A 20388-nucleotide genomic window follows, 5' to 3' on the forward strand; every position below is an offset into this window, starting at 1 on the left:
GAAATTAATGTAAGCCATTAGGAGACCGACTAATCAATATTTCTAATCAGGGATCTACAGGAAGTCATATACTGTAGGCTATAATAACCCATTTAGCACAGGCCTATACTCTTCTGTTGGATTGGAGAAAATCTATCCTTAGCCGCTTGAAATATTAAGAATTCACCTAATGGAAATGGTTAGGTTAGAACTGACCTATGAGGCAGAACATTGGAATATGGATTCCACCTCAGTGGAATTTGAACAGGACTAATTCATTATCCAGTGAAATGTATGCACCATCTTGTTTATTTTTGGGATGTTTTCATTTGATTATTTCAAACATGACAGCACATAATAAAAAACAATATTTAAAACATATACATAAATTACAGAATATGAGTGGAAAAAAAGACAAAAACATTTGACTCGTTTGAAAAGGAGCATGATGAAGTTAAAACTTTTGTTTTAATCCTTCCCTCAGCTCTGGTTAATATGACTGGAATTCACAATTCAATCACAGTAGAGCTTTTAAGATTTACGTTTTCTTTGAAAAGCAGAGAAAACATTGCCTCATGACAATAACAAGGGCAGATCTGATAATATATGTGCCATGAATACTAATAGCCCTATTGCACACAGTAGCTGGATCTTCCATTTTAAACTTGCATTTCACAACACAATCAATAAGCTTTACTGCTGCTTCATGATATCCTAACAGTCGAAGGTAAAGGTTTAAGAATGAGTAAATGTTTCATATGGTGTTGTTTCCCATTACATGTCGGTGACATCATGTACATAACGAAGCTGTTGACATAGTGAGTCCACTCTACGCCCTTTGTTGAGTGCATCTGACTGACAGATAAGGTCACACATCCCCTGAATCGGATGTTCCCACACAATTAAAACACCTCATGATGAAATATTTCCCCAACGGACTCATCATAAAGCCTTGACTGACTTTGACATATTAAGCGTCCTGATTCCTTTTGTTTCACCACACTGGCAAAACTCTAATTGTTTGGGTCTATCTCCAAATTAAAAGATTGTCTTGGGCTTTTGTGTTGGTTCAATGTCGTCCCCAATTGGATAGAGGTCTATTTTTGGCCTCTTCTCTGTGAAAGTTGACACCATTTTATGTGTGCACGTTGGCAATGCATTAAAGCTGGCATGGTGCACTTGCAGATGGGGCTTGCAGTGGTTTCACGCCCTCTTTCATTCATCCCGGCTCTATACCCTTCGCAACAGACACATAGATGGCTGCCATGAAGATTAAATTTCTAAATGACTGATAATAGATTTCTGTAATGGCCCTCAGCTCTCGAACCACACTCTTAAATCAATAAAGAGAAAAAATACACTGGTGTAGTCTGCTTTACTGCCACGATACCCTTGGCAACATTAAATGGGTTTTCAGCTTAGAGCCTGCAGTGTTTGTACAGAAATGTGGTCAAACTACAAACAAATTTATAGTTAAGTAAAAAAAAAACTATGAATATGCTATAATTTTGAGCAATATATGTTTAATACATTTATTCGTAAATGGTTCAACTTAAATTAGTTTGTTTGCCGCCATTTATGTACTTTTAACTTGGTTGAACTGCTTTGTTATTTGATTTCAGCCAGTGTTCCTCATTCCAATTCATCATCATTTATTGTCTGTTATTGTATTGCAGATTCATGTTTAAGGCTCTATACATGTCCCAAGACACATTAAAGGTCGACTATGTAACTTTTCTGGTGTGAGGGTCTACTCCGTCTCCATGGTTATTGCTTTGCCTTGAAGGTTCCACACTTGATCGTGACTTTATTCAAGTACATCTGTTAAGATTCCTTGAAAAACATGGACAAATCTGAGCTGTTTTTGGTCTCCACACCAGATTAGTTACAAAGTGCACCTTTAAATGGCAGGATAGTATAAATTAATAAAACACAATGGGCTCAAGGGTTAGGGTTAATTGGAGCTCTTCCGATAATGATATTCATACAATATTATGCCAGTCCAATCAGAAATGTGTTAAAATATCCTTTAAACGTGTGAGTTGAGGGTTAATTATCAGACAAATGTGCAATGTCTGTCAAATGAATCACAAGTTTAGAAATATTGCCATATTTTCAAATTTCCAACAAAAAAATTATAAATGATACTCAATATTCACATTTTGCATATCTTTAAAACCACATTGAAAATATGATCTACATTTTGATATATCGACATATTGCTATCTCTCTATACAGCCCTTCGTAAAAGTATGACATTTGCAATGAACCCTGGGCAAATCCAACTCGCATTTAAATGGTTGTTTAATTAAGGTTTCAGACTAAATGGTGCAAAAATTTTTCTCATCAGTGTCAGAGGAATGTAGCGGCAGTTACTATAGAGCTGCAGGATTCCCCTGCCACAGCCTTATGTGTTTGTGGGGGATACCTCCTGCTAGCTGTGCTAAATAGAGGATAAGTGGCTGGTGAGTTTGTGTCTACCACTGAGGAATCCCTCTCACGCTGACGGCCCAGGGGAGTGGCACACTGCAGGCTAAAGAGCTGATTGACTCTGATGTACGTGCGGCACATTCAGGCACAGTCAGCCAGCGAGGCCCGCATGAAAATAACAAAAAACTTTATTCCTGTCTACACTGTCTCTTCCCGGTGATCCTTTTTTTTCTTCTGTCTCTGTTACCTTGTCTGACTCCTCTGTGACCCTCTGAAGTGCGTTCAGCAGTCACACGCTTGCACGCGCTGAGACAGAGCCGAGACGAGCAGAAGCGGGTCCTTTTGGTCCCAGCACGCATTAAAGGCAACAGATACCTTCAGTAAAACCTGTGCTGGATCCCATCTGCAGGAGAGCACACTCAGCTTCCACTCGGGTTAGATTGGATAAGATTAGATGATAATATACATTGGTCTGAGTGTGCGCCTGTTGGGAGAGCATTTAGATTTGAATTTCATTAGAATGACCCTTAGCACATTTTCACACATCACGTGCAAGTAACTGTTGGGCCTAAACTGGGAAATCGAGGAATCTGTGTTCTCAAAAGCATAATATGTTTGTCAGTGTATAAAATCTCAATTGATCTTGTAAGTTTTGTTAAGGTAGAAACAGTTTGACTTCTTATATTGTTATTATTTGCTCTTAACACTGTCTTTTTTTAACGTATGCTTTTTGTTCAGATGAGGACGACGAGGCACGGCGCAACATTGTCCCTCTCACTCCGCTCACAAGCTTCTTCTCTGACAAAACCCTCAAACAAAAGAAGCCCAAGAAGCCCAAGAAGATGAAAGAGGACAAAACGCCTAAAGTTAAAAAGAGAAAGAAGGAGGTAAGTTGGTACTTCACACGCTGACCCACTCACAGCAGCTTGGCTCTAACGTGTGCCGCGAGCCACAGTCTTTGCTGTGCCATTTTGTTTATTGTACTGAGGGAAAGGCGTGTTTTGGCTGTACTCTTGTTGCTACTTTTCAATTGATTTATTTGAATGCATTTTTAATTCATTTTTAAGCACTGTTTGTCCCGTAAAACTTTAATTTGTTTGTGGTCATTTCTTTTTAAACTGTAGAGTCAAAAGAGTCCTGGCAAAGAGGCTCAAGTTCAACACATAATTACAACATACATACAAACAAAACATTAAAATGACATGATGTAACAGGGGTTATGAAAAACAATCGCATTATTTAGGCAGTCTCTAATGCTTTGAGCTTGGTTTTAAATGCATTTACAGATTGGTCAATTTCCAGTCTTTGTACAACATGTTCCAAGCAAAGTACTGCTGCACTTGTTGTCCTGGTTGTCTATAAAGGTGATGCTATGCTTAGCTTGGAATATTCCACAGTAGGATATTAAACATATTTACAGTATCTCCATGGAGACGAGCATGTGACGCCACCAAGCCACGTTACAGGTCAGATCTGTGGAGAGACTAGTCCGCTCACAAAAGAATGCAGGTATTTTTTTGCTATAAAAGCATCTGTAATTGAAAAAATAAAATCAAATTCCAGTTAGCTTTAACGCTACACTGTGGAACATTCCCGGCAACGCAATGACATCTTAATGGGAACAGGCAGGTGGCGTACATGTGATCAAAGAGTTACAAAATGCACCTTTCATCTCATTGCAGTCTGTTGGGTGTTAAGAGCCAACCCTTTTTCCTGATACTTGTTTAAAAACCACGGCTCACTGACAGCCTGTGGTCCGTCTCACAGTAAAACATTGGCAGTGTCTGGGTCATTGGCGGTGTAAGCTGTGGACACTGAGGGCCCGTTTAGAGCGCTAGTTTGTGCCTGCGGAGCTGATGGTGGAGGTGGCAGGTCAGAAAACAGGTCTGTGCCAGAATATAACTGTGAGGTCTGGGCAGAAAGAGACCTTTGAATATTCCCAGGCTTCTTTTAGTCTCTGACATTTAGAGAACAAGTTTGACGTTAAAACTGCCAGAAGCATTAGCACTGCATTAAGTAGGCGTTAAGGCTAATGAGCTAACGCTTTGTCTGCTCAAAGTATGAAAAGTAAATATTTTTGCGTGAGCGTGTATTTATTTATTTATTGTATGTGAATAGTAATTATGCGTCGTATAAATCACTTTTCTAGACACTCGTTTTACAATTAGGTTGCTCATTGGTGGTAATATACTGCTTAGTGTCGGGCAATATGTAAAAATGTTGATAATATTATGAATGTTGGTTTGAAGATATGCAAATATTGAATATCGAGTAGAATCGTTGATTAAAACTAATCGCTGATTAAAACAAAAACTGACAAAAAGCTGTGTTGTAAACTGTCAAATATATGTTTAAAGTGAAATTTCTGCACTTTTGTGATTCATTTGATCACATTTGTCTGATACCTCAAATAATACGTTTTAAGACACTTTTTTTTATTAACCTTTCCCATTATAATTCTCAACTTAGCAAATGTGTATTGATTTGCATATTCCTTTTGAACCAGTTTTCAGCACCATCTGCTCCTCCTGACGTGCCCCACAACATTTCTCATCCGTGTCCCTGTGTCTCGATTATACTTGTTAGAATTGTGAGATAGAAACACTTAGGCTTTTCCATTTCTCCACACACTGTATGCTTGGATGTGCTGAACTGTCCCCTGAGTATTTCTGCTGGCCGTGTTAAGGGCTCGGACACGGCCAAGATGTTCCCCTCTGTTGGCTGGCGAGGCGAGCTTGGCTGGCCCTTTAGCTGCTGGTGGTAAACACTGAGCTGTGGGCCTCACTGCGGGGCTAATGACGGGGGACTCCCTCTGACACGCTGCGCTCTCACGCTCCCTCCACAAGCTGCTCTCTCCGCTCTGCTCTCACTCACTTCACCTGACTTCGTCCTGACCGCGACACACAAGACTGCTCATTCTGCCCACGCCTGCCTCTTTTGTTTTGGCTCCGCGTTGCACCGTTATTAGTGGGTTTTCCAGCCTCTCTGTCAACATTAAACTCCCCACTGGTGTTTGTCAAGCCCCAGGCAGAGGTCAATTGGGGTCTGAGTTGTGCTCTTGTGTGTTCGAGTCGGAAAACAGAAGGATAGGATTATGTGACGTGGTTCCTAAAGATATATTTTATTTGAAGCCATACTTAGCCATACGCTTCTCCATTTATTTACTTAACTGACTCAGGGCTGCCAAAGCGAGCCAGATATATTCCCATCATAAAAGTAAATCTCAAAATACAAATGTAAATTTAGTGATCTGTCCACAATAGAGTGTACGTTGAAGCTGCCTTGGAAGCTGTAATTGTTAAAATAAAAAATAAAAGCACCTTTTCTTACCTTAAAATATATAATATATGAAATATATAATCAAATAATTATCTATTAACATACATAATTGTACAGAGTCTTCTGAAAAGTCCTTCCTGATCGAAATGGTCTCTTCTATATCTTCATTTTGTATAACTAGGGTTAGAGGAGCTCCGTTAGTTCAGTCTGAATCTCAGAAGAGAAACGTCTTGACTCTTGACAGAATTCCATTTTATTTTGCTGTGAAACAGCTGAGAGCTTATATAGACATGGTGCAATAGCTGTCTGAAGGCAAAACTGAAACTTTTCAAACATAATATTTTTTATATTTTTGTATTTTTCCCCAAAAAAATATGAAATCAAATGCGACTGAGACAACAGAGAGTGCCTTTGGAACTTTGTCTCAAGAGATGTTCTAGTGCTTTTAAAGTGGTATTAAAGACTTTATGCTATTGTGGACATGTTTGATGAAATGACAGGTTTATTGTAACACATTGCATCAACTCCTCATGGCATTACATCAGTCATTTATTATTAATGCTGATGCTCATACATCACAACACCCAATGCATCTTGTGATACTTCTCATGTGTTTGTGCCTTTGTCTGTGATCCAGTTTTATTCATTGAAAAAATTATAAACATGAGGATTATATGTGGTCCATGTGCGAGCTGACAAAGAGGTGCTCTTCCTGCCAAGCCTGTTGTTATGCACATTTCAACGCTCATTTGATATTTACAGTGCCTCAGTAATTTCTCGAAGGCAGCACCATAATGGGAAAGCGTCTAATTCGATTACATTATCAGCACTTATCTCATTTTCCTGCTCTTGAAAGTTGACCGAGCATCCTTTGTTTTGTCCTGTTTTGCGTTTCTGTGCTGTGTTTGTTCTGTTGGACCTGGGCCATGCACTGTTTGCCTAGTTTCTCTTTACGTCAATAGTGAGAACGCTTTCATGCTTATTGCTCTCCACCATTTCCATTCCCAATACCCATCCCCCATCACAATCTTCAATTCTTTTTTTATTTCTCTCTCCCTCTCTCAAACTCTCTCTCTCTCTCTCTGTTGCCATCCTTATGCATAAATGAGATTTGTCTAGACGGGTGCTGCTTGGGCAACCATAGGCCTTTTCTGCATAACCAGCTCGTTATGTAAATGTCTCTGATTGGATGGCGCTGTTCCATTGGCTGCCGCTGCTGTCGTTATACCCTGCGCGGTTGAAAAAGAAGCAGAAAAAAAAAGATGGGTTGATAAAAGGAAACGAGAGCTAGAAAGCCGACCCTGTTAATAGAGTGAGAGAGACTAACACAAGAGTGAGGGATTAAAAAAGTGGTAGAAAAGGAAGTTGTGCAAAGGGGTGGGAGGAAGATCGAAAGGGTGAGGAACGAGAAAGAAAAGTAGCGAGAGAGCGAGAGAGAGCGAGAGAGCGAGAGAGAGCGAGAGAGAGAGAGAGAGAGAGAGAGAGAGAGAGAGAGAGAGAGAGAGAGAGCCAGACACTGCTCAAATTCGGTCACCATGGTAACACAGGCTGGCTGCTGCTGAGGTTGGTTTGTGCTACAGCAACGTGAGCCTTTCTCCAGCGCTGCACTTTCTCCCGGATACACACATACAAGCAACAGGCATGTAGTAGGCTACTTTCTGTAATCTATAATTACATTCTGAACATAATCAGACAACGCACTTGTATAACGTCAGAAGAATAACGTGCTGGCATTCACATGTAAAGACCTACAGAGGTTAGATTTAGCCTGTTTAAACTGGGTGAGATAGAGTTTTGTAATGCACTATAGAATCTTCAATAATTAAGCGTATTAAAACAATTAATTTTGGAGCGTTTGCGGCAAACGTTTTTTCCCCGTTGCAATACAGCTTCCCTCAATAAACAAAAACAAATTTATGCTACAGTCTAGTTAGGCAAACAATCCAATCGTAGTTCTGCATACAAATAGTATGGTTTTAAATTATATTTGAAAAGTGATATTTCCATTGCTGGTGAATCCAGATTTGGTATGGTTTATTCCCAAGGGTAAAGCATTAATGTGGCTTTCAGAGTAATGAAAAATTAGCAGCATTGCCTTAGCAATCAACAATTCAAAACAAAAATGTCCTCGAAATGTATCAACAGAAAACTATGAATAATCTGTCTTCAAAGCTGTGTTTGGTGGTTGTCATTAGTGTAAATGAAAATTAATGTTCTATTTATGTGGTTGAACACTAAATTAAGGAATAAATGTAATCGTCCATGTGCATGACTGCCTAACATTGACTTCAACACGAGAGAATATCAAGCGTGCCGCCGGGGTCCCTTGATCCCTGAACGAGGAGTTCACTGCCTTTTCCTGCTGTGAACTTCAACCTTGTAGCTAAACACGCTCCTTCTCCACAAATAAATCACTGAAAACTTAATTATCAAATGGTGGCGCTGTAACGGTGATTGAGTTGTGAAATAATACCCCTGGGTTTGATTTTGGGTTGTCTTCTTTTAAAACAACCCCTGTATTTTCTACTTTCACTGCAGCTGGGGAAACCTGTCAGGAGCCGTGAGGGCCCTCAGTGCAGTGCCCTTGGAGCCTCCTCCAGACCTTAAACTAGCTTTAAGCTCACTAAGCATAACTAAACTTTACGCTTTTTTCAGTTATTTTGTATTGTCTTAGAATGATCTTTCAATTAGCACAAAATCTAAGTATGATATATTCTTTCTTGCAGACAGGCTTACTACCCAGAGTGGACAGTGACTTAGAGGAGCACTCAGAGGTGGAGGAGGACAGAGGTCATCCTGAAGTGGGCTACGAGAGTGAGAACAGTATGTATGAGGGCAAAAAGAAGAAGAAAAAACCCAGAGAGAAGAAGGAAAAGAAACCCAAAAAGAAGAAGAGAGAGGAGGAGGAGGAGGAGGATGATGATGATGATGGAATGTCGAAGGTAGGTGTTCATGAACATGTTCATCTGGTGGGAAATCTGGTGGTTCTGAAGTTTTGGCTTATGACCAAATATTACCATGATCATATTTTTTCCATTTTTGATACACAGCGCATAAAAAAACAACACTTTTTCCACATTTTATCTTACAGCCTTATTCCAAAATGGATTAAAATACCACATAATAACAATTTGAAAGAAAGCTGTTAGAATTATTTGTAAGGTTATAAAAAAGTATTGAAATTGAGCTCAGGTACATTGTTTTCCCCCTGATCCTCCTTGAGATGCTTCTACAACTTGAGTGGAGTCCACTTGTGGTAAATTTAGTAGATTGGACATGATTTGAAAAGCACAGACCTGTTTATATAAAGGTCCCACAGTTAACAGTGATGTCAGAGCACAAAGCACGTCATGAAGTCCAAGGAACTGTCTGTAGACCTCAGACAGGATTGTCTCAAGATGGAGATCTGGGGAAGGGTTAAGAAAAATGTCTGCAGCACTGAAGGTTCCTCTGAGCACAGTGGCCTCCATCATCCGTAAATAGAAAAAGTTTTGGAACCTCAAAGATTGATCTATTTGGCTTGAACAGTAAGCGTCGTGTCTGGAGGAAACCAGGGCTCATCTCCTGGCCAGTACCATCCCTACAGTGAAGCAGGGTGGTGGCAGCATCATGCTGTGGGGAGGTTTTTCAGGAACTGGGAGACCAGTCAGGATCAACAGAAAGATGAATGCAGCAGTGTACAGAGACATCCTTGATCAGAACCTGCTCCAGAGCGCTCTGGTCTTCAGAATGGGGCAAAGGTCTATAATCCAACAAGACAACGACTCTAAGCACACAGCAGGACAACAAAGGAGCGGCTACAGGAAAACTCTGTGAATGTCCTTGAGTAGAAAAGCCAGAGCTCAGACTTGAACCCAATTACACATTTTTAAAACCACATTGAAAATATGATCTACATTTTGATATATCGACATATTGCTATCTCTCTATACAGCCCTTCGTAAAAGTATGACATTTGCAATGAACCCTGGGCAAATCCAACTCGCATTTAAATGGTTGTTTAATTAAGGTTTCAGACTAAATGGTGCAAACATTTTTCTCATCAGTGTCAGAGGAATGTAGCGGCAGTTACTATAGAGCTGCAGGATTCCCCTGCCACAGCCTTATGTGTTTGTGGGGGATACCTCCTGCTAGCTGTGCTAAATAGAGGATAAGTGGCTGGTGAGTTTGTGTCTACCACTGAGGAATCCCTCTCACGCTGACGGCCCAGGGGAGTGGCACACTGCAGGCTAAAGAGCTGATTGACTCTGATGTACGTGCGGCACATTCAGGCACAGTCAGCCAGCGAGGCCCGCATGAAAATAACAAACAACTTTATTCCTGTCTACACTGTCTCTTCCCGGTGATCCTTTTTTTTCTTCTGTCTCTGTTACCTTGTCTGACTCCTCTGTGACCCTCTGAAGTGCGTTCAGCAGTCACACGCTTGCACGCGCTGAGTCAGAGCCGAGACGAGCAGAAGCGGGTCCTTTTGGTACCAGCACGCATTAAAGGCAACAGATACCTTCAGTAAAACCTGTGCTGGATCCCATCTGCAGGAGAGCACACTCAGCTTCCACTCGGGTTAGATTGGATAAGATTAGATGATAATATACATTGGTCTGAGTGTGCGCCTGTTGGGAGAGCATTTAGATTTGAATTTCATTAGAATGACCCTTAGCACATTTTCACACATCACGTGCAAGTAACTGTTGGGCCTAAACTGGGAAATCGAGGAATCTGTGTTCTCAAAAGCATAATATGTTTGTCAGTGTATAAAATCTCAATTGATCTTGTAAGTTTTGTTAAGGTAGAAACAGTTTGACTTCAGAGCTCAGACTTGAACCCAATTACACATTTCTGGAGAGATCTGAGCTTACCATCCAACCTGACTGAGGTTCTGAAGAATGGGAGAAACTGCCCATAAATAGGTGTAGCAGCTTGTAGCATTATATTAAAAAAGACTTGAGGCTGTAATTAGTGCAAAAGGCGCTTAAACAAAGTACTGAGCAAAGGCTGTGTACATTTTTTTATTTTAATACATTTGCCAAGAATAAAATCAAACCATTTTTCAACCTTTTTTCACATTGCCATTATGGGATATTTGTTGTTGTAGGCAAAACAAATATTTAATCCAGAAATTAGAATAAGGCTGTAACATAACAAAATGGGGAAAAATACCGTGAATACTAGTACAATATGCTATTTCATTTGTAGTGTGTATGTTTGTTCCTAGGAGCCCAAATCCTCCGGACAGCTAATGCAGGAATGGGGTCTTGAAGATGTCCAGTATGGCTTCACTGAAGACGACTACACAACCTTAACTAACTACAAGGCATTCAGCCAGTTCCTCAGGCAAGTGTCTGACTGAGTCGGGATTATTATGTCATGTTAAACAGCTTTGTGCCGTGGCTTGTCAGTGAGCAGCCTCAACAGAAACACTACAGTGAGACAGAGAGTGGTGTGAGCAGCAAACACAGCACTTTGTGTTTGAGCGCTTGTATAAAGAGTGTGCCTCACCTGGGGCTGTCTGGCTCTGTTGACTCCTGCAGAGATGTGTGGAGTCAGCTGACGACTGGATGCCTGTGACAGCTGGGAGGCACTGGGACTCTCTCTGACCTACTATCTTTCACAGGCCACAGAGCCACGTCTCAAGCTGTTGTATGACAAATCACAAGCAGCTCACAGGCACAGGGAAAGCTGGGAGAACAAAACTTAAGGGGCACAGGGCTGACAACAAATCACACCCAGATCCCTTTGGTGCTGAGTGAAGCAGTGCTACATCAAGGAGAATGAAGTGTGACATAATAAAGCTGCCGTTGTTAACCTCCCTCTGTGCCTTCCCACAGGCCACTCATTGCCAAGAAGAACCCCAAGATTCCCATGTCAAAGATGATGACAGTGTTAGGGGCCAAATGGCGGGAGTTCAGTGCCAACAATCCGTTCAAAGGCGCATCTGCCACTGCTGTGGCGGCCGCTGTGGCTGCCGCTGTGGAGACAGTCACTGTGGCTCAGCCAATATCTGTGAGCTGCAGCCAGCCGATCGCTCAGCCGGGACCACTCAAAAAAGCCAAAACCAAAGAGGGAAAGGGTAAGGTCAACTTAACTGTGGCAATGTGCTCCTATGTAGTAATAGTCTCTGCTTTACGAAGTACAAAGCTGGGGGGCAAATGTGTTTTAGTACAAAGGTGATTGTTGGAAAGTGGTTGTGGGACCAGCCTTGTGTGTCCAACACTAGTAATACATGCATGCCTGTGTGGCCCGGATTTCTCAGGACCTGGAGCCAGAAAGAAAAGCAAAGCTTCAAAGGATGTAAGGAAGAAATCCAAGGCGAAAAAGACCAAATCAAAGTCAGGCCAAAGTGGAAAGAAGAAGAAAGCATCCTCGGTATGTCCTCTCTTCTAAAAGACTCCTCGTGCCAGTTTGTCCTGGGTTTTGCAGAAGTCATCAGTGTGTTCATTTCCAGCTCTCATGTGTGTTGTCTCACTGTATGTTTTTGCAGAGTGAGGAGGACTTCTTAGAAGAGTCGGACTTTGATGACATAAGCATCCACAGTACCTCATTGCTCTCTGATATAACGGGTGCCACAACCACCAAGAAGAAGTCTCGACGTGGGAGGAAGAAAAGAAAAAGTATGTTTACACTTATCGTTGCTTGCTATTTTTTAAAAATAACATTTTCTACCAAAGAAATGCACATTTATTTACATTTCCTAGAAGAGGACGGGGATGGCTATGAAACAGACCATCAGGACTACTGTGAAGTTTGCCAACAAGGCGGTGAGATTATCCTGTGTGACACCTGCCCCAGAGCGTACCACCTTGTCTGTCTGGATCCTGAGCTGGAGAAGGCCCCTGAGGGCAAGTGGAGCTGTCCCCACTGTGTAAGTACTGTTATCATAGCAATCCATGACACAGAGCTCATGAAAGCTCTCAGTTGACATTCTTCATTCATTTTTTGTCAAGAAGACACAGAAGTATGGCAGTGAATTCAGATCAAGCATAACATTATGACATGCCGTTTTGCCTTCACTTGCCATATGAATCACTCCAGTTCTGTACATAATATTCTGCCAATCCATATGCGTGTCTACTTTCACCTTTTACTTTTGTTTGAATGTTATACTGCACATGACTGAGAGAGTTTGAATCACAATAGAAATACATAATAATCCATCCACCCATCTTCTTCCGCTTTATCCGGGGCCAGGTCGCGGGGGCAGCAGTCTGAGCAGGGACTCCCAGACTTCCCTCTCCCCAGACACTTCCTCCAGCTCCTCTGGGGGGATCCCGAGGTGTTCCCAGGCCAGCCGAGAGACATAGTCTGTCTAGCGTGTCCTGGGTCTTCCCCGGGGCCTCTTCCCTTAATAATACATAATAAAAACATAGCACTTTGAGGACAAAATGCTTACTTGCTGTCCAGCTTTGTCGACCATAACCTGTGCTTGTGTTCCAGGAGAAAGAGGGGATCCAGTGGGAGGCCAAAGATGACGATGAGGAGGAGGAGGAGCCTGTGGGGGAGGAAGAGGATGACCACATGGAGTTCTGCAGAGTGTGTAAAGATGGAGGAGAGCTGCTCTGTTGTGACACCTGCCCTTCGTCTTACCACATCCACTGCCTCAACCCTCCTCTACCAGAGATACCTAATGGGGAGTGGTTGTGTCCGCGATGCATGGTAACCTCAATATTATAGTTTTATTACATTCGATGCAATTATTTTAAACAATAAATTATCTAAAGCTTTCACACAATGGACAACTTTCAAATGCCCCCTCTAAAGGAGAGATGTTCCTCTGTCTCTTCAAATATGTATATCTTACTTAAGACTCATAGTTGTAAACCCTGTGACTCTTGAAATAACAATTGTAGGTTTAGAAGGAAACATTTTTCATTGCTTATTTGACCCCTGTGTGGCTGTTTAGTGCCCGCCTCTGAAGGGAAAGGTGCAGAAGATTTTGCACTGGACGTGGGGAGACCCTCCTTTGCCTGCTGAGATGCCTCTTGGAGCTGACGGGATGCCCATCGATCCTCTGATCAAGCCTCCGCTGAAGGGTCACCCAGAGAGGGAGTTCTTTGTGAAGTGGGCCGGCCTCTCCTACTGGCACTGTTCCTGGGTCAGCGAGCTACAGGTGAGCTTCATAGTTTTGATACTTCAGCTCAGTTCACATTTCTGGATCTGTATTTAACATTTGAAGTCTACAAGGTTACTATTACATGTTACTTTAATGCCAAGTACTGCACTGTGGTTTATTTTGGTTGTTGACAATTTAATAATACCTCATCAGAACGTTTTCTATGACTGGCATGCATTGATGCTCATTTTGATGTGACACAACTTTAAACTGGTTGCAAGTCGAATAACCTAGTCTTCATTCATCAGTATTTTTGGTATTCAAGTATTGTGGCAAATAGTTCTGGAAACATGAGAACTTATAATAAAGTATGTGTCAGTAACTTCCTAAAACACCTTTGATACTGATCTATTCAATAGTCTGCAGTATTGATACAGTATTGCTAAAAAATCAAATCATGTTGATATTTTGAGACTTGAAAACCTGCTGTCTCCACAGTTAGAGTTGTACCACTCGGTCATGTACAGAAACTACCAGAGGAAGAATGACATGGATGAACCTCCTCCGTTCGACTACGGCTCTGGAGAAGAGGAGCTGAACAGTGAGAAGAGGAAGAGCAAGGACCCTGAGTACGCGGCGATGGAGGAGCGCTTCTACCGTTACGGCATCAAACCTGAGTGGATGGTCACTCACCGCATTCTCAACCACAGGTGCAGCTCAAACACAAGCACAGAGAACCACATCAAGAGAAAAATGTGTATAAAAAACAAACAGAACTCAATACCAAAAGATATGTTAAATAATGTGTGATTATAATTCAAGAAACGACTTTGCATTCATTTTCTTTTCTTTGGTCCAGGTGCTACAACGTTAGAAAGAAAAAAGGAAATTTGTAAACTTTGGTTGGATGACCAGTTTACTTAAATTTCTTCTTTGATGAGTTGGAATTGTTAAAAAAATATTTTGTAAGTAACATACCTAGGCCTATTTATCTTTAGGCCTATTAGTAATAAATAGGACTCACTTTTAGGAGTAAATTAAAGTCTTAAAGTCTGATTGGGGTTGCAGTGCCTCAGTGGTGGTTAGATCATTCAATCTTGAGCACATTTATAATTTTTTTTTATTTTATCACAGTTTATTTATGAAGCCCTTCAAAACTCCTTCAGCTGACCAAAGTTATGTTGAAAGCATATTTCCTGATTTATGCTTAACAAGGACAGTTTCTATCCACATTTGTATCACTTAATATAAATCTAATAATATCTAATAATATTCTAGTGGTGGAACTTTATACTTTTCAGTCCAGTTACAAAATGTAGTGGAGTAGAAAGTACGGACACCTGCTCCCAAATGCAATGAAGTAAAAGTAAAAAGTGTCCACTGTAAAACTGACCAAAATAAAGTACAGATACCAATTTTTATTTATGTAAGTACTACAGTACTTCTAATTGTGTCCTTTGTTACTTTCCACCACTGCAACGTTCACATATACATCGTATTGTGCTTTTGTCTTGTTTTATGTTTCTATTGCAGTTTTGATAAGGACGGGGATGTGCATTATCTCATCAAGTGGAGAGACCTCCCCTATGACCAGTGCACATGGGAGGCAGACGACTTTGACGTCCCAGAATATGACAGCCATAAAACCTTATACTGGGACCACAGGTTTCTCTTCCTTTATTTACAAATGAATATCCTTTAACTGCTTTAACTACTTCCATTATTATTTGAAAATGTTGCCATTCATTTACTAGGGAACAAATAACAGGAGACGACCAACGCCCTCTGGTGGTGAAGAAAGAGAAAAAGCCCTATGTGGAACGCGCAAAGAGAGAGAAGCCCCCTGATACTCCTATTATAGATGTAGGTTTTTTATGCTCTTTTGCGGGACATTCAGCTTTGTTTCGTAGCTAATATACAATATATATATTCCTTTTCAGCCAACAATAAAGTTTGATGACCAGCCGTGGTACATCAACGCCACAGGAGGAACGCTGCACCCGTATCAGCTGGAGGGACTGAACTGGCTCAGATTCTCGTGGGCTCAAGGCACTGATACCATCTTGGCAGACGAGATGGGTCTAGGAAAAACTGTCCAGACAATTGTCTTTCTATACTCTCTTTATAAAGAGGTCAGTGTTTTTTTTTTAATCTACAAACTAATTTCATATATTCTGTTTAATTTGTGCATTATTTTGTAACATTAATATAAAATGCTAAGTGTACAGATTATCTAAAGAACATTGGTATTTGCTCTGATGGATAAAAACTATTTACTATATTATATATATATATATATATATATATATATATATATATATATATATATATATATATATTATATATATATGTGTTTATATAAAATCAGTTTTCTTTTTTCCTATTTCCTTTTTAGGGTCACTCAAAGGGGCCTTTCCTTGTTAGTGCTCCTCTCTCCACGATCATTAACTGGGAGAGAGAGTTTGAGCTGTGGGCTCCAGATTTCTATGTGGTGACTTACAGTGGTGACAAGGACAGCAGAGCCATCATCAGGGAGAATGAGTTCACTTGTGAAGACAATGCTATAAGACAAGGACGCAAAGTGTTTCGAATGAAGGTAAACTGCTTTTCTAAGCTTTATTAAAAAATAAATGACAGTGTTACCAAAATTATGAATATAATCGTTATAATTGTTTTTACATTGCAGAAAGATACCCAGATTAAATTCCATGTGCTGCTTACATCCTACGAGTTAATCACCATCGATCAGGCGATCCTCAGCTCAGTCAGTTGGGCCTGTTTGGTGGTCGATGAGGCCCACAGACTCAAGAACAACCAATCAAAGGTACAACATTTCTAAGTTTACATGGAACATTATACATTTTTTATAACAATTGACCCCTTCCAAATTTCTTCCAGTTTTTCAGGATTCTGAATGGGTATAAGATCTACTACAAGTTGCTGCTTACTGGGACACCTCTGCAGAACAACCTGGAGGAGCTTTTCCACTTACTCAACTTCCTCACTCCAGAGCGCTTCAAGTGAGTGCTTTCAGTGAGGATGACTATGTTGAACAATCCAATGTGTGTGATGTTGTATTTCAAACTTACTTTTATACTGTTTTACCATTCACTCTCTACACACGCACGTAGTACGTTGGCATTTGCTTCTATCCAGTGAGCCTCAGGCCGCTCATTGGCTTGTGACCCACAATATCCGTAATTGACTGATATGCACTATTTTCTACATGATTCTGAAGTTTGAGGCTACAGTTGTGTTGTTATGTGTGCAGTAACCTGGAGGGCTTCCTGGAGGAGTTTGCCGACATTTCAAAAGAAGACCAGATCAAGAAGCTCCATGACCTGCTCGGGCCTCACATGCTGCGGAGGCTGAAGGCTGATGTCTTCAAGAACATGCCGTCAAAGACAGAGCTGATCGTCAGAGTGGAGCTCAGCCCCATGCAGAAGTAAGGCCTGCTATTGATTAATTACTGCTGTCTGCAACATTTGATAAAACCTGATAATTTTAAAATGACTAATATATCTGACTTTGTAAAAGTCACATTTGGGATCAGCGCTTTTCCTCTCTAAATGCCAAGAGAAATGTCACTTGAATAAGTATGAAGTATTCTATGATTCTGATGTATTACTATAATGCATCCTCTGACAAATAGGAAATATTACAAGTTCATTTTGACAAGAAACTTTGAGGCTCTGAACTCTAAAGGAGGTGGAAACCAAGTGTCATTACTCAATATCATGATGGATCTGAAGAAGTGCTGCAATCATCCTTATCTGTTCCCAGTGGCCGCTGGGGTAAGTCACACAGTATATTTTTTATTTAAGTAGACATCTGCGTGAACATTAATTCTCAAATGAATGAATGAAATGAATTAATAACCTAAACATTTTACAGGAGGCCCCAGTTTTACCCAATGGATCATATGATGGCAGTATGTTGGTGAAATCTGCAGGAAAACTGACGCTGCTACAGAAAATGCTCAAGAAGCTCAAAGATGAAGGCCACAGAGTTCTTATTTTCTCTCAAGTAAATATATATTCACACTTTTTTGCAGCTGTGATTTTGGTCATGAGTTACACAGATAAAAGGCAGAAAGTACTTTCCAAACGTTTGTGTTTATGACCTAGATGACAAAGATGCTGGATCTGCTTGAGGACTTCCTGGAGTTTGAGGGATATAAATATGAGCGCATTGATGGTGCAATTACTGGAGGACTTAGACAGGAGGCCATAGACCGATTTAATGGCAAGCTATTTTAGTATATTGTAATATGTCTTCTTCTATACTTTTGACACATTTTGAACTTTGGGTATTGTTACAGCACCTGGAGCTCAGCAGTTTTGCTTCCTCTTGTCAACTCGAGCTGGAGGTCTGGGCATCAACCTGGCCAGTGCAGACACAGTCGTTATTTATGACTCAGACTGGAATCCTCACAACGATATACAAGTACAAATATATGAACATTGCATTACTGTCCTATAATAGCTGTTGTTGCAATTTACTCAATGTTTTTCCTCTCAGGCTTTTAGCAGAGCCCATCGTATTGGTCAAAACAGAAAGGTTATGATCTACCGTTTTGTGACGCGTGGCTCGGTGGAGGAGCGCATCACTCAGGTCGCCAAGAGGAAGATGATGCTGACTCACCTGGTGGTCCGTCCCGGTCTGGGGTCTAAAACGGGATCGATGTCCAAACAAGAACTTGACGACATCCTCAAGTTTGGCACTGAGGAGTTGTTTAAAAATGAAATGGAGGCTGTAGGTGAGTGACAAGCAGTGCTCTGTCTCTCACAATATAACATTTTATTAGATGATAAAGCCATATTATTGGTTGCGGTATTTTTAAGAGGGTGTATGGCAACTTGGAAAGACAGTTCACTCATTTTCCTGTAGTCTGCGTTGGCTCTCAAAAGCCTATTGTTTGTACATTAACCATCAGCGTCCCAAACCAAACACCAACAAGCATAACAAATTAAAAGCAGAAGACGCTCACCTAAGGGTTTCACTTGACATGTTTTGTTGGTTAGGTGAAAACAAGGATGGCGAAGAGTGTAATGTGATTCATTATGACGATGATGCCATTTCCAAACTGCTGGATCGCAGCCAAGACGCGACCGAAGACACAGAGATCCAGAATATGAACGAGTACCTGAGCTCGTTTAAGGTGGCCCAGTACGTGGTGAAGGAGGAGGATGGAGAGGTGAGGAGTGCCTCTTTTCCCATCATTAGACAAAGAACATAAAACGGTATAATACCGAGGTCCAAAACAAAAACACAATAAGGTTTGTTTTCTGTTGTGCCGTTTTTTGAAAATGATTATTATCTAGGCCAAACACATTATAGTGTCCGTTATAGTTTCAGCACCAGGCAAGTTTCTTTGTTTTAGTCACATAAAGTTCATTTGCTATTGATTTTTTTTATACATGTATTTTATTTAAATCTAAATAAAGATCAGCTCATTTGGCTGGAACGATCTTAAGAACCAAAAAAACATATTATAACATAAACAATGTGTCCAATGTTTAGGTAATTAAGAGTAAATCTGAATTGAAACATATTATTAGCAAAAGCGATATTTGATTTGAACACGTATCTAAGGACACAGATTGGTTAGGTTTTTGAACTCTGAAATCAAAATCTTACACACTGTTCCTTTAACCTTTAACAAGGCCTGGGATGTGAAAAATAAAAAAAGATAACTTTAATTTCCTTTAGAAACTCCATTAAATTTACATAAGCTTCAGGGCATGAACTAATGATACATGACAAGATCAAATACATAAAGTTTTGCCTGTTTCACTTTTATGACAAATTTTCGTGTATCATTTACCTGTGCAGGAGGAGGTGGAGCGGGAGATCATAAAGCAGGAGGAGAACGTGGATCCAGATTATTGGGAGAAACTCTTACGTCACCACTACGAGCAGCAGCAGGAAGACCTGGCCCGCAACCTGGGCAAGGGCAAACGCATCCGAAAACAGGTCAACTACAACGATACTACTCAGGAGGACCAAGGTAGCGCCTGCACGTTTTTCTGGTCTCAAATATCAAGTATAGTCAAGTCATAAAATGTTGGGTATATTTTATAGTGGTTTGTTTAGCTGCATATCAAGGTAAGTATGGTCTTTTTCAAGTTCAGGTATATAACTCGCTTTAGTGTCGCTATAGGAGACTCAAACTAGGCCATTGCTCCTAGAGGAACACAGCAGAGATTTATGGATGCAGTGAAAGAGCACATGAAGTTAGTTGTGGAGGGGGTGGAAGAACAGTGGATCCAGAAAATTTATTTTGTTGTGCTTTCCGTTAAAGAAATAGCAAAAATGACATTGACAGACATATTAAACCCTTGCATTATGAGTAGAATATGCTTCCTTAAACTAGGACAGTATCCAGAGATGTGGGTTTATGAGATATTTTTAAGAGAAGTCCTTTCATGCCAATTCCAACAGAATGGTTTTGGATCCCGCCTTAGTAAAATTATATTTTTGCATTGTTATATTTAAAATGTTATTGAAACCAAAAACTACTATACAGCCAATAGTCTAGTAAAATGATAATAAAACCAAAAAAAATCATCAACATCTTTCAAAAATGTAGCAAACTCATTATAACATGGTTATTGTGCAAATTTTTAAGAAGCAGTATAGGAATGTAACTG

The 20388-nt window shown here is 40.5% G+C and overlaps 1 protein-coding gene across 1 annotated transcript in view; it reads left to right on the top strand.

Moving 5' to 3' along the window:
- chd5 (chromodomain helicase DNA binding protein 5) overlaps positions 1–20388 on the top strand; it is a 35332-nt gene that overhangs the window by 1034 nt on the left and 13910 nt on the right. Inside the window, exons 2-25 of the mRNA XM_072452174.1 lie at positions 3148–3296; positions 8415–8630; positions 10901–11019; positions 11514–11755; positions 11939–12051; positions 12167–12296; positions 12381–12547; positions 13120–13338; positions 13586–13792; positions 14234–14445; positions 15269–15400; positions 15490–15598; positions 15676–15867; positions 16131–16331; positions 16422–16559; positions 16634–16755; positions 17007–17180; positions 17388–17529; positions 17630–17761; positions 17863–17980; positions 18057–18181; positions 18257–18494; positions 18760–18932; positions 19571–19745. Coding sequence (XP_072308275.1) covers positions 3148–3296; positions 8415–8630; positions 10901–11019; positions 11514–11755; positions 11939–12051; positions 12167–12296; positions 12381–12547; positions 13120–13338; positions 13586–13792; positions 14234–14445; positions 15269–15400; positions 15490–15598; positions 15676–15867; positions 16131–16331; positions 16422–16559; positions 16634–16755; positions 17007–17180; positions 17388–17529; positions 17630–17761; positions 17863–17980; positions 18057–18181; positions 18257–18494; positions 18760–18932; positions 19571–19745 — 3945 coding nt within the window. The remainder of the gene's footprint in view (positions 1–3147; positions 3297–8414; positions 8631–10900; positions 11020–11513; positions 11756–11938; positions 12052–12166; positions 12297–12380; positions 12548–13119; positions 13339–13585; positions 13793–14233; positions 14446–15268; positions 15401–15489; positions 15599–15675; positions 15868–16130; positions 16332–16421; positions 16560–16633; positions 16756–17006; positions 17181–17387; positions 17530–17629; positions 17762–17862; positions 17981–18056; positions 18182–18256; positions 18495–18759; positions 18933–19570; positions 19746–20388) is intronic.

Source organism: Eucyclogobius newberryi, unplaced genomic scaffold (assembly GCF_026437365.1).
Source record: "Eucyclogobius newberryi isolate DKJ021-1_F unplaced genomic scaffold, fEucNew1.0.hap1 SCAF_19, whole genome shotgun sequence".
Classification (NCBI taxonomy): Eukaryota; Metazoa; Chordata; class Actinopteri; order Gobiiformes; family Gobiidae; genus Eucyclogobius; species Eucyclogobius newberryi.